The sequence below is a fragment of the Delphinus delphis genome, chromosome 8 (assembly GCF_949987515.2).
Source record: "Delphinus delphis chromosome 8, mDelDel1.2, whole genome shotgun sequence".
NCBI classification, from domain to species: Eukaryota; Metazoa; Chordata; class Mammalia; order Artiodactyla; family Delphinidae; genus Delphinus; species Delphinus delphis.
In genome coordinates, this window is record NC_082690.1 from 31,327,769 (window position 1) to 31,342,416 (window position 14,648).

General features: G+C 33.0%; 1 protein-coding gene across 1 annotated transcript in view; it reads right to left on the reverse strand.

Annotated features, from left to right (window-relative positions):
• The window catches only part of DYNC2H1 (dynein cytoplasmic 2 heavy chain 1), a 366,248-nt gene that overhangs the window by 111,884 nt on the left and 239,716 nt on the right, over positions 1–14,648 (reverse strand). Inside the window, exons 80-82 of the mRNA XM_060018033.1 lie at positions 14,126–14,201; positions 8,085–8,293; positions 5,090–5,194 (exon numbers count right to left, since the gene is read on the reverse strand). Coding sequence (XP_059874016.1) covers positions 5,090–5,194; positions 8,085–8,293; positions 14,126–14,201 — 390 coding nt within the window. The remainder of the gene's footprint in view (positions 1–5,089; positions 5,195–8,084; positions 8,294–14,125; positions 14,202–14,648) is intronic.

The window sequence follows — 14,648 nt, forward strand, 5'->3', positions numbered from 1 at the left end:
TTTCCTCTTTTATAGCTGTTAGCAGTTGCCTTATGTATTGAGGTGCTCCTATGTTGGGTGCATATATATTTATAATTGTTATATCTTCTTGGATTGATCCCTTGATCATTATGTAATGTCCTTCCTTGTCTCTTGTAACATTCTTTATTCTAAAGTCTATTTTATCTGATATGAGTATTGCTACTCCAGCTTTCTTTTGATTTCCATTTGCAAGGAATATCTTTTTCCATCCCCTCACTTTCAGTCTGTATGTGTCCCTAGGTCTGAAGTGGGTCTCTTGTAGACAGTATATATATGGGTCTTGTTTTTGTATCCATTCAGCAAGCCTGTGTCTTTTGGTTGGAGCATTTGATCCATTCACGTTTAAGGTAATTATTGATATGCATGTTCCTATTACCATTTTCTTAATTGTACTGGGTTTGTTTTTATAGGTCCTTTTCTTCTCTTGTGTTTTCCACTTAGAGAAGTTCCTTTAGCATTTGTTGTAGAGCTGGTTTGGTGCTACTGAATTCTCTTAGCTTTTGCTTGTCTGTAAAGCTTTTGATTTCTCCATCGAATCTGAATGAGATCCTTGCCAGGTAGAGTAATGTTGGTTGTAGGTTCTTCCCTTTCATCACTTTAAATATGCCATGTCACTCCCTTCTGGCTTGTAGAGTTTCTGTTGAGAAATCAGCTGTTAACCTTATGGGAGTTTCCTTGTATGTTATTTGTCATTTTTCCCTTGCTGCTTTCAATAATTTTTCTTTGTCTTTAATTTTTGCCAATTTGATTAGTATGTGTCTTGGCATGTTTCTCCTTGGATTTATCCTGTATGGGATTCTCTTCACTTCCAGGACTTAGGTGGCTATTCCTTTCCCATGTTAGGTAAGTTTTTGACTATAATCTCTTCAAATATTTTCTCGGCTCCTTTCTATCTCCCTTCTCCTTCCATGGCCCCTATAATGCAAATGTTGTTGCATTTAATGTTGTCCCAGAGGTCTCTTAGGCTGTCTTCATTTCTTTCCATTCTTTTTTCTTTATTCTGTTCTGCAGCAGTGAATTCCACCATTCTGTCTTCCAGGTCACTTATCCGTTCTTCTGCCTCAGTTATTCTGCTATTGATTTCTTCTAGTGTATTTTTCATTTCAGTTATTGTATTGTTCATATCTGTTTGTTTTTCTTTAATTCTTCTAGGTCTTTGTTAAACATCTCTTGCATCTTCTTGATCTTTGCCTGTATACTTTTTCCGAGACCCTAGATCATCTTTACCCTCATTATTCTGAAATCTTTATCTGGAAGTTTGCCTATCTCCACTTCACTTAGTTGTTTTTCTAGGGTTTTATCTTGTTCCTTCATCTGGTACATAGCCCTCTGCCTTTTCTTCTTATCTTTCTGTGAATGTGGTTTTTGTTCCACAGGCTGCAGGATTGTAGTTCTTCTCGCTTCTGCTGTCTGCCCTCTGGTGGATGAGGCTATCTAACCAGATAAGGGGTTAACATCCAAAATATATAAAGAGTCAGTCAACTTAATCACAAAAAATCCAATTAAAAAATGGGCAGAAGAACAAAAGAGACATTTCTCTGAAGAGTACATCAAAATGGCCAATAGATATGTGAAAAGATGCTAAACATCAGTAAACATCAGAGAAATGCAAATGCAAACCACAATGAGGTATCACCTCATACCTGTCATAATGGCTATCATCAAAAGACAAAAAATAACAAGTGTTGGCAAGGATGTCGAGAAAGGGGAACCTTCATGCACTGTTGGTGGGAGTGTGAATTGGTGCAGCCGCTACAGAAAACAGTATGGAATTTCCTTAAAAAATTAAAAATAGATCTATAATATGACCTAGAAATTCCACTTCTAGGTATACACCCAAAGGAAATGAAAACAGGATTTCAACAAGATATAAGCACTCCCATGATAATTGCTGCATTATTCCCAATAGCCAAGATATGAAAACAACCCAAGTGACTATTAATGAAGAATGGATAAAAGAGATATAGAATATATACACTATGAAATATTATTTAGCCACGAGAAAGGAGGATATCCTTCCATTTGTGACAACATAGATGGACCTTAAGCACATTATGCTATGTGAGATAAGTGAAAGAAAGTCAAGTATTGAATCTAAAAAGTTAAACATGTAAAAAACAGAGAGTAAAATGATGGTTACCAGGGGATGGGGGTGGCGGAGATAAGAGTGATTGTGTTTAAGGGTACAAACTTAAAACAAGCAGTAATAAGCCATAAAGATCTAATGTACAGTATAATGAATATAAACAATAATACTGTACTATAAATACATAATGTGATAAATATCACTACATCAGCAAACAAACAAACAAACAAAAAGCTGACTCACAGCACTGAACATAAGTGTCATTAACACTGTAGTAAACACCACTTGTGGTATCTGCCTAGTATGGATGCACTCAATTAATTTTAAAATGCCAAATCATCAAATACCTGCTTCAACATCAGTTCCACATCCCTGAACTTGTATATGATCAATAATATTTTTTTGAAATCTACTCAGTGTCATTCAGACTGCTTCATATCTGAACATTCACTTTCAAAGAAGGCCAAGCATTCTCAGTGTGGCTCCAAATGTGACTTGGAGTGAAAAGCTCTAAATATAGAAATTTTTATCAGTTTATATATGTGTTTATAATTATGAAAAAGAAATGTTGCAGTAATTGATGCACTCTGAAAGCTGTTTAAGTATAAAAACTAAAATAAAGAACTGTTAAACAGTTAAGTAAATTAACAGTAAAACAGACTGACATTTAAAATATAAATATTAAGAAAGTATGTATCACCAAAAACCTTTAAGGAAGAACATGTTACCCTCTTTTCATCTAATAAATATTTATAAAAATTTAAATACTAAGGCAAGAAAGAAATAGCAGAGATTAGATCATAGTAAAATAACTTTTAGAGAATTCTTCGGTATACTAACTAGAAAAAGTAAAAAGTAAAAATAAAGCCTGGGTTGTCTCAGGACTATCTGGGAAAATGAGATTGGAGTCTGTCTTCCTACAGTACTACTTTCCTAGAAACTACAGAGGTAAGACAAATGTAAAATGTTTGTCTGCCTAGTTTGCTATGAAACCCCTGATCCCTGGGATTCCACTTAGAGTGATGAGCTTCATGTTAGCATAGCATGCAAGCCCTGTACCTATGTGACTAAAATGTAATAGAAGATTTGTGGGAAACTAAGGCTATGATTTAGCGCCATGACGGTCCTCTCAGTCTGGGCTCTTATCAGTGGCAGCCATACATGGCCCAGGAGCAAAAGAAGGTACACATATAGGTGGTTGGTGGGCCTCTCCATAAGATGAAGATGCGCAGTATTCTGTATTTCTTGTCTTATATCCTTCCCAGAAGTCTCTAAGGCCGTATCTATCCTAGGTTACTCTTTTCCCTTCATTAGACATTTGATCCAAGCTGGGCTAAAGGAGATTCTTTCAGAAGCTGAATGATACTGACATTAGAAGTTTTGAAAGCCATGTTAATAACAGGACTTTCAAGACAGACTCTTGAATTTCTTTTGATAAGATTCCCACAGTAAATACTCTTCTTGAATTATATGAAATAACCTTTTATTCTTTTAATGACCTTTTAATTGTTTTAACCTCTTTTGCTTAAGAATTGTTGTAAAATTATACACAAACACATATACAACACAAACAAGTACACACAAAGGTACATATGCAATTCTTATATGTTATTGATGGGGTTATTGAAAAATAACTATCTCAGGTCAACAAAAAGCATGGAAGGAAAAGAACAGAGTGTAATCATATACGTTATAAAGCTAAGGGACACGTAGGAGTTTCATTCCTTCATGGGAGTATCTGACTTAACACTTTGCATGAGAAAGGGAAAAGGAATTAGCGTCTTCAGCTAGCATAGACAAAGAGGTTGTTAAGATCTTATTTGTTCCAGAAAACATTTATACTTATTTACACATTATGCAAATGAGCATATATTTATATACTCAAACATCTCTTTTACAAAGATGTGAGAATGAACATTAAAATTCCACAATGAACAGTTTAGTGAATAACATCAGAGAAAAAATTTAGTGAATAATAAGAGAGAAAACATTACCAATTTTATAAATGTTGGCTAAAATAGCAAAAAGTACAAAACAGTACAGCTAAATAAGGTAAAGTAATCTAGCTAGGATGCCTGTAAATTACCAAAAGTAAACTTTTTTTTTTCAAAAGTAAACTTTTAAGAGCAATAAGAATCTTCCATACACTGATCCACAACGAACCTTATGTAACAGTTCACAATTTGGTGCACGTACTTAGCAGTACATTTATGCCTGAGGAGCAGTTGTAGCACATGGTGCAGAGGCCATGTCTTTACTCAGACAGACAATTTAAATACTGGTTCTGCCTTTTACTGGCTCTGTGATCTTGGGTAAATAACTTAACTCTCTCCATTTCAGTTTCCTCAGGTACTGAGAGGGAAAAGTAATAGATCTTACCTCATAGAGTTTATAAAGACTAAGGTTTCTGAGTGTAAGGTATTTAAAACACTTTCAGGCACACAGTTAAAGGTCAATAAATGTTAGCTCTTAATTATTTGGTCTCAATAGAAGCTAGAATATACAGTGTTCATGGCTAATGTTTTTCTATATCTCAATATTAAAAAATCCGTATTTCCCTCAATGTTTTACAACATTCAGTCATGAGTAATATCATATGAAATATTAAATATTTATCTTTTATGCAGATTATATCTCTATATCTGATATTTGTTATGAAAATATCAAATTTAGTGACATATTCAATTGCATAAATTAAATTTAAAGTACCCTTAATAAGATAAATCACAGGAGTAAAACCAATATATTCTGGATAAAATTGATAGTGTTCAGTGTTACTTTACTAATTTTAACAAATGTATTAAGATAGAACTATTTGGCTCATTTAAAATTTATTTAAGGTAAGACTGGAATCTATTGTATTAAATAAAATTAAAGAATTAAATAAAAGCATGTGGATATGTAGTATTAAATAAAATGTAATGTTTCTTTTAGGCTCAGTAGCAACATTTTTTCTAAAACATGTATCTTTTTTTAGGTTACCTGAGAACTGATCATACGCTGAGATGAACGAGCAATATTGGCAGGTAGACCAAAGAAACTAGGTTTGTCATCCTCTGGAAGTTTTTCAATGACGGCACGATAGTCCTAAACACAAATAATTAAAAAACAGTTTTTCAATAAAGATTAAACTTACAACCACCGAAATCAGAAAGAACCAGAATATTGTGAAGTATTAAATGATTAATTATTCATGTTACATTGTCTAGGTAAATCTCACTTTCAGTCTGTATAGCATTAACTCAGTAATCTAATGGAAATATTCTTTGTCACTACTTCTTCATACTTAAATTATTTGATACTATACTTTCTTATCCTATACTTCTCACATTCAGAGGGGAATTGATTAAAACAAACATAGCTGAGTAACTATGCCTACTATGTGTAGTTACTTTTCCTGTAACCTACCAAAGACTAATCTGCAGAGTGTAGCTCTGTTTATAATGAGATAAATATTCCAACAATCTTTTCTTTTAAACTTATAGAACTCCCAGAAACCTATACTCACACAGTCTGATATACAAGAACTGCTTTGTAAATTGCTTTATTATAAAGCAATTCCACAGTTAGTCTTCGCTGGTGAGGTGTGATGAAATGTATCGAAAATCCTATCATTTCATCCCAAGAATTACTGTAAGCACTGCAAAGGCTTGATTTGCCAAGCACTCATCTGAACAGTTTTCACTTCAGATTCTAGACGGGAAACTAAGTGTAGATCAAGAGGATTTATTCAGTTTGGCTGAAAGATGGGAATTGTTTTGTTTGTTTTCATGAGGAGACGAGTTATTTTAAGGCAGGTGTTGTAAATATATGCATCTAAACTGTTCTTGCTGAAGTAGGGGAAATTGTTTTTGATGAAGGAGACTCATCTTCTGCCCCTACCCCCATCATCCTTTCTCATCCTCCGCAGCTGCCTCTGCACTATTTCCAAGACACAGGTCCTGGGCTTCCTGGAGTTTAACTACAGGAAGTATGTCAAAGTTTGGAAAGACATGCTATTCTTTGAAGTATTTCCTCTCCTATATCTCAGTAAACTTCCTTAAGGTTTTCAATCACAATGTAGATATGCATAAATATATATGTATGTATATGTGAGTGTATGCTTGTATATATCCATGCATATGTGTGTGTGTTTCTCATCTCCTGGGAAACTTCTGGCTTCCTCCTTCTATCTAACTCAATTAAATAGAAAGCTAAACATTGACTCTCATAAATCATCTTATAATTTTTTTTTTCTATTTTTTAATTTTTCTTTTTTTTTAGATGGAAAGTAATCTCCCATCTAAAAAAAATCTCCCATTCCAGATCTTCACGTGCCTCACAGCACGCGGGATCTTAGTATACTGACCAGGGACCGAACCCACGCCCCCTGCAGTGGAAGCACAGAGTTTCAACCATTGGACCACCAGGGAATTCCTATAATCATCTTATACTTTTAAAGCTATTATTCTTTGTATTTATACACTTTATTCATTTTTAAATGTCTGTGAAATTTTCTCATCTAGTGTGGCTAGAGTCTTCTCTCTACCTAGGACTATACACTGACATATTTCCTGAATAGTAGACTACTACATGTCCAAACTGATTTATCCTCATTTGGACACAAAAGAATATATACCAAATGATACCCTTTACATGAAGTACAAACACAGGCAAAACTAACACAGGCTGTTAGAAGTTAAGCTAATGTATCCTTTGTTGGGGAGGTAGTAACTAGAAGGGAACTTGAGGAGGACTTCTGGGGAGCTGAAAATGTTGTTTCTTGATCGCAGTGCTGGTGGCAATCATGTGTTCAATGTATAAAAATGCACTGCATTGTACATTTATGATGTACACTTTTCTGTATATATTTTATTTTTCAATTTAAGCTTCAAACAATAGAGATGAAAGACTTCTCACGGTACACTATCTGAAATAAATATATAATAAATAACTATGTGATATTTGTTTGCTCATTCACTCTAAGGTTCTCCCAATAAAAAGTAAACTCCACAGTGCATCAAGAGATGCACAAAGTCTGGAACAACGTTATCACTGAGCAAATGTTCAACGTGTATTATTGAATGAATGAGTAAGTGAATGAAAGATACTGAAAAACAAAATCGATGGAATACTTAATAACAAAATAGATAAGATATTCAATAAAGTAATATGTTTAATACTGATTTTTAAGCTTTGTTTTCTGATTTACATCACTAAAACAAAGGAATTTTCTTGAAAAATATTTGAATAAGAGAAAAAGGCACAATACTGATAGAACTATATAACTGAATATATATATTTTGTAATTCATGAAGAAATGTATAATTTTAATACTCTATGTAATGAAAACGTTATTTGGGCATTCACACAAATACAAATTTGTGGCAAAATAAACTAGAATTGAAATCTTTGGGCTACATTTTGTACTATTTTCTGGAAAAGATTATTGCATTCTAGGAGGCTTTTATATGATGACTCAAAGCAAAAAGCTACAGCTGGATAAAATAAATACACATAAACAAAAATGTTGCTATGAAAGCTAGATAAAGTGAATCTCTCTTGTATATTTAGAACTTCTTTAAATTTATAAGCCAGAGTATGAAGACAGATATTTGTTAAATAATATTTGCTTTCTTTCAAATTTAATGTATCAGAGTACTCTCATAACTATGAAGAAGTAGCATATTCTCCCATTCCAGATCTTCATGGCAGCCCTACAATGTAAAAATTTTCCTTGGCCACCCCCGTCACGATTTACCTATTTACTATATCCTATTATCATCAATCAGTGATCATTAAGTATCCAAAAGTAATAGGACACCTAACTAGAGTTTAAAGAATCAGGCTGCATATTGGCATAATAAAAAAAAAAAAATCCATATTTTTGAATGACAATTGCTTATACATTTGAAAAGAAACAACATATATTTAACAATATAAGAAATTGTTCAAGTTTCTATCTGGTAGTAAATTGAAAATAATCAATTTTACCTACCAAAATGCTGCAGGATTTTGGTAGATATATGGAGTATGGAAAAATGCTTTTCTTGTTCCTTTGGTTTAATACATCAATTATTGAAGAATTAAAAAACTGTTTCAGGTATGACTGAAGAACTCTAAGGTCAAAATAGTTGTCTATACGTCCTCCATAAATAGCATTTTCTAGCAAACCATGTACAAATTCCCATTGTACATCTTTGGTACCTATAATTAAAAAAAATTATGTTACATTTCTAAGATATTAGAAAATTTCTAAAACAAATTCGAAAATATTAAACAAATTCCTGGCTCCAGTTATATTTATAGGATATAACAATACATATTTAATTCATTTAAATCATTCCTTAAAATGCTTAATGTAATGCTCATTAATATTAATAATATTAATACTATAATCACAGAGGACCTTTTCCAGGAAGGAAGCTACCAACATAGATAACTATAATATGAACTAGGTATGGTGGACAGGAAGGAACCTGGCAAAGTCTGTTTGTTAAAATTCCTCCCTGTGTCCCATTGTCTCTGCATAGCCCAGCAATTTGTTTACCAAACATCTGCTTTTTTGCATCTCCATGTTAACTGCCTTCCTCCCTTCTGAAGTCTAAAACCACTACCCCAAACACCCTCTTTTGTTTTTAGTTGAAGATAGTATTTAAGGTGAGGGTTTCAGCCATTTTGGCAAGTTACTTAGTCTTCCTGGGTCTCTCCTATATATACATGTTATTAATTTTTGTTTGATCTTCTCCTGTTAATCTGTTTCATGTCAGTGTAAATTCTTAGACCAGCCAGAAGAACCCAGCAGGGTAGAAGAAAATTTCTTCCTCCCCAACAGCAGTAAATGCAGGAAACACAATTTTAATCTACCTAGTTAACATCACTGCTAGCATTACTAGTTTAGACTATTTCATTACTACAAAATTCAATGAATCATTCCCCTTTTTTACATTTAATTCTCCATATGTGGAGGTCCCTTAATATCAGGAAATCTTGTAATCATAAGATTATATTTAGACTTCTACCATGAGATTCAGTATCATTTTGAAGCATCTTCCTCTCAACAATTCACTGGTGTGATGTATGTAAAAAACATATGATGCTATTAATTCCATCGCAAGCTTGAAAAACAATGACAAACAAATCATTCAAACTCTCTGTGCTTTGGTATCCTCATTTTAAAAGAGCATTAATAATATTTGCCTCAAAGTGATATTATAAAAATCAAATAAATGTTCAAAAGCCTTTTGGAAAATTATCAAGTTTCTAAGCAAGCTAAAGTACTAGTATATATCCTCAAAAAAAATTGTGTTTCAAAATAAACATTAAAAAAACAACTCATGGAAATCAGAAAACTGATTGGCCTTAGCACAAAATGGGAAAATGTTGGGTCATATGTAAAAAGGAGTGGGGGAGATGCTTCCAGAATGTTGGTAATACACTATTTATTGACTTTGGGCTAGTTACAAAGGTTCAATTTATGAAAATCTATTGAATTATACCTTTATGTGTACTTTTCTGATGTATAATTCAAAGAATTTTTAAATAAACAAAAAATTCATTTGGAATACTATTAGGCATTAAATAACTATGGGGAACAAATAAGTTAATATCCTATCTACTTCTACATATATACCCAACAGAAGTATATTCAAGTAGTCACCCAAAGATATAGTGCAATCATCCCAAACTACCCACATGTCCATCAAGAAAAAACTTGAAAACTACCCACCAAGAGAAGAAATACAATCACAGAATGGCAAACTATATAGCACTGAGAATAAATGGACAACAATGACATGTAAGCATATGGATGAATCTCTCAAATATAATGTTAACTGAAAGAATCCAAAGACTAAAGAATACATGATGTATGATTCCAGTTTTATAAAAACAGGCAAAGCTAATCTATATAGTTAGGTGCCTGGTCTTTACCAAAGGAATGGGGGTGGGAGAACTTGGAGAATGGTAGTAACTGGAAGGCAGCATTAGAGTAAAATCTGAGGTATTGGTAATGTTCTGTTTCTTGATTAAGGTTCTGCCTACATGAGAGTGTTCAGTTTGTGGAAATTTCACTGGGCTGTAATCTTATGATATAAGTACTTTTTGTACACGTATCATACTTCATTTAAAAGTTTTTAAAATCTCATAAACATGTAAATTAAAATGCGACTCAAACATATCTCAACATAATAAAGGCCATAGATGATAAACCCACAGCCAACATCATTCTCAATGGTGAAAAGCTGAAAGCATTTCCTCTAAGATCAGGAACAAGACAAGGATGCCCACTCATGCCACTTTTATCCAAAATAGTTTTGGAAGTCCTAGACACAGAAATCAGAGAAGAAAAGGAAATAAAAGGAATTCAAATTGGAAAGGAAGAAGTAAAATGGTCACTGCTTGCAAATTACATCCTATACGTAGAAAATCCAAAGCTCATCAATGAATTTGGTAAAGTTGCAGGATACAAAATTAATATACAGAAATCTGTTGCATCTCTATACACTAACAACAAAATGTGAGGAAGAGAAATTAAGAAAATAATCCCATGGACCATCACATCAAAAAGAATAAAATACCTAGGAATAGACCTACCCAAAGAGGTAAAAGACCTGTACTCTGAAGATGTTGATGAAAGAAACTGAAGACAACACAAACAGATGGAAAGATATATGGTGTTCTTGGATTATACGACTCAATATTGTTAAAATGACAATACTACCTACCCAAGGCAATCTAAAGATTCAATGCAATCCCTATCAAATTACCAATGGCATTTTTCATAGAACTGGAACAAAAATTTTTACAATTTATATGGAAACACAAAAGATCCCAAATGGCCAAATCTATCTTGAGAAAGAAGAATGAAACTGGAGGAATAAGCTGATTTCAAACTATACTACAAAGCTACAGGAATCAAAACAGTATGGTACTAGCACAAAAACAGACATATAGATCAACAGAACAGGATAGAAAGCCCAGAAATAAACCCATGCACTTAGGGTCAATTCATCTACAACAAAGGAGGCAAGAATATACAATGAAGAAAAGATAGTCTCTTCAATAAGTGGTGCTACATGTAAAAAGTTGGACAGCTACATGTAAAAGAATGAAATTAGAACATTCTCTAACACCATATACAAAAATAAACTCAAAATGGATTAAAGACCTAAATGTAAGAATGGATACTATTTTTTTTTTTTGATGTGGGCCATTTTTAAAGTCTTTACTGAATTTGTTACAATATTGCTTCTGTTCTATGTCTTGGTTTCTTGGCTGCAAGGCACATGGGATCCCAGTTCCCCAACCAGGGATCAAACCTGCATTGGAAGGTGAAGTCCCAACCACTGGACCGCCAGGGAAGTCCCTAACACTGGATACTACTGATGTAAAACTCCTACAGGAAAACACAGGCAGGACACTCTTTGACATAAATCATAGCAATATTTTTTGGATCTGTCTCCTAAGGTGAAAGAAATAAAAATAAAAGTAAACAAATGGGACCTAATTAAACTTAAAAGCTTTTGTACAACAAAGAAAACCATTAATAAAACAAAAAGACAACCTATGGAAAGGAAGAAAATATTGGCAAATGATGAACTGACAAGGGATTAATTTCCAAAATATACAAACAGCTCATACAGCTCAATATAAAAAAAAAAAAAAAAAAAGACAACCAAAAACATGGGCAGAAGACCTAAACAGACACTTCTCCACAGAAATTATACAGATTGCCAACAGGCACATGAAAAGATGCTCAACATTGATGATTATTAGGAAAATGCAAGTGAAAACTACAATGAGGTCAGAATAACCATCATCAGAAAGTCTACAAACAATAAATGCTAAAGAGGCTGTGGAGAAAAGGGAACCCTCCTACACTGTTGGTGAGAATGTAAATTAGGGCTTTCACTATTGAGAACAGTATGAAGTTCCTTAAAAAGCTAAAACTAGCATTACCATATGATCCTGCGATCCCACTCCTGGGCATATATCCAGAAAAGATAAAAACTCTCATTAAAAAAGATACATGCACTCCAATGTTCATAGCAGCACTATTTACAATAGCCAAGATATGGAAGCAACCCAAATGTCCATCAACAGATGAATGGATAAAGCAGATGTGCTACAGATATATATATAATGGAATATTACTCAGCCATAAAAAAGAATAATGCCATTTGCTGCAACATGGATGGACCTAGAAATAATCATATTAAGTCATACAGAAAAAGAAAATTATCATATGATATCATTTATATGTGGAATCTAAAAAAATGATACCAATGAACTTATTTACAAAACAAGAAATAGAATCACAGACATAGAAAACAAACTTATGGTTACCAAAGAGGAAGTGCGTGGGGGATAAATATGGAATTTGGAATTAACAGATACACACTACTATATATAAAATAGATAAACAAGGGCCTACTATATAGCACAGGGAACTATATTCAGTATCTTGTTATAACCTACATGGGAAAAGAATCTGAAATATATATATATATATATATATATTTTATATATATATATGTACAATGGAATAACTTTGCTGTGCACATGAAACATTGTAAGTCAACTATACTTCAATAAAAAATTAAAATAAAAGAAAACTACAAAAAAAATGGGATTTGTCCACATGCTAGACGTCTATCCTTATCCTTTCATGGAAACCAAGTTACAGAATAAATGATGATGCCGTTAATTCAACCAATTTTAACAGTGCCTACTACCATGGGCTAGGCCCTGCTACAGATGTTAAGGACATACAGAGTAAACAAAATAGTCAAAGACCTTGTTTAATGTAGATTACACTCTAGTTGGAAAAGACGAACAACATTTTAAAAAATGAATGAATAAACAGGAAAGTATAAGGTAGCAGTAATGTATTAAAACAATTAAACAGAACATGGGGATAGAAAACAATTAGAAAATTACTTTAGATTTGGTGATAATAAAAAACTTTTCTGAAGAGGATACCTCTAAGCTGAGATGTGAATGATAAGAGAAGAAAATCATATAAAGGTTTGGGAGAGGAGCATTTCAGACAGAAGGAAGAGCACCTACCAAAACCTTCAGGTAGGAACAAGCCTGGTTTGTTCAAGGAACAGAAAGAAGATAAATGTGGTTGTAGGTTTTGAAAGTGAATTATATGCTTTACTTTACTTTTCTAAAAAATAAATTTGTTTACTCTGTGGAGAATTTTTGAAAGAATCTATTTCTTGGACTACCAAGGATTGATGAAGTTGAAGGATGAGAACAGAATCTTGATGTGATTTGGACATGGAGGGGACAGAAATTGCCAAAGCATTGGATGTCTGAGGATAAGAAAAAGAGAAGAATCAAGGATTATTCATAGGCTTTGAACCTGAACAACTACATGAATGGTGGTGCCATTTACTGAAATGCGGCAGACTCAGGGAAGAGTAGTTTGGCAAGGCTACAAGATGGTCGGGGAGACAAGAATCTAGAGTTGTTTAGAATAGTTTTAAGTTTGAGAGTCCTATCAACATACTCTCTTCTCTAATCCATCATTGCTCTAAACTCTAGTGTTAGCTTGAGTTGGCCCTGAGCAATAACCCTCAGGGATTGGACCATTCCTGTCTTCAGGAGGCTATTATTTGTACCTTGATTCCTGATTTCTACTTAATCATACAATTGTGATTCTACAGATTCTTGGTCTACCATATTCTTGAATTTTAACAATTCCTTTGAAAGAGATATGAATAATTTAGTTGAAGCCTGAAACTTGTGAAGGCCGTGAAGTAAAGACAAGGTCGTTCTAGCTTTCTGCTTCCTGAGAGCTACAGATCAACCAGAAATCTAATGGATTATATCAAAACCAATGACCACAATAGATAATATATGAACTTTCACAAGCATGGAATTCAAAACATTAAATACAAAATGAAAAGCAAAAAGCAAATTTTATAATAGGAAGTCAAGTCACTCTTGAAAAAAACCCTATTTTTAATAAGAGCTCAAAAATTTTTTTCATTGACACCAGAGGTCAAAGTTTTCATCATTAGAACTTACCATCGAAGAGTCTGTCAATAATGCTGTAACCAGCCCGAAGATCTGATAAAGAAAACTCATAAAACTTGGTCCAACCCTATCAAAACAAATTTTTAAAAAATTAAAGAACTACAAGCAGTGTTAAAAAATATATATGCATATATCATTGCCCTTACAATCTTAAAAAGAATGTTCAATACAGACTAAAAGAAAAAAAAGGCAACTACTGAGAATTTTTAATAAAAACAATAAAACAATACCTCTAAAGTAAGAGTAATTAAAAAAGTAAATTTATTGATCTCTATAGCATGCAAAGGATTTTATAATGTCATAAATGTTTTTATCACTTAAATATGTGGCAGAAGAGTCATATATAGAAAGAACAAATTGGCGTAGTAAATCATTGAGTCTACATAGAGTGTATACATTGAGAGATTTCCTATAATTTGGTCCTTCAGAATTTTGGATTTTCTCTACAAACATGAAAACAGAAATATTACAAAAATTATTTAAAGGTCTAAAGGCATATAGTATTATTTTCTGT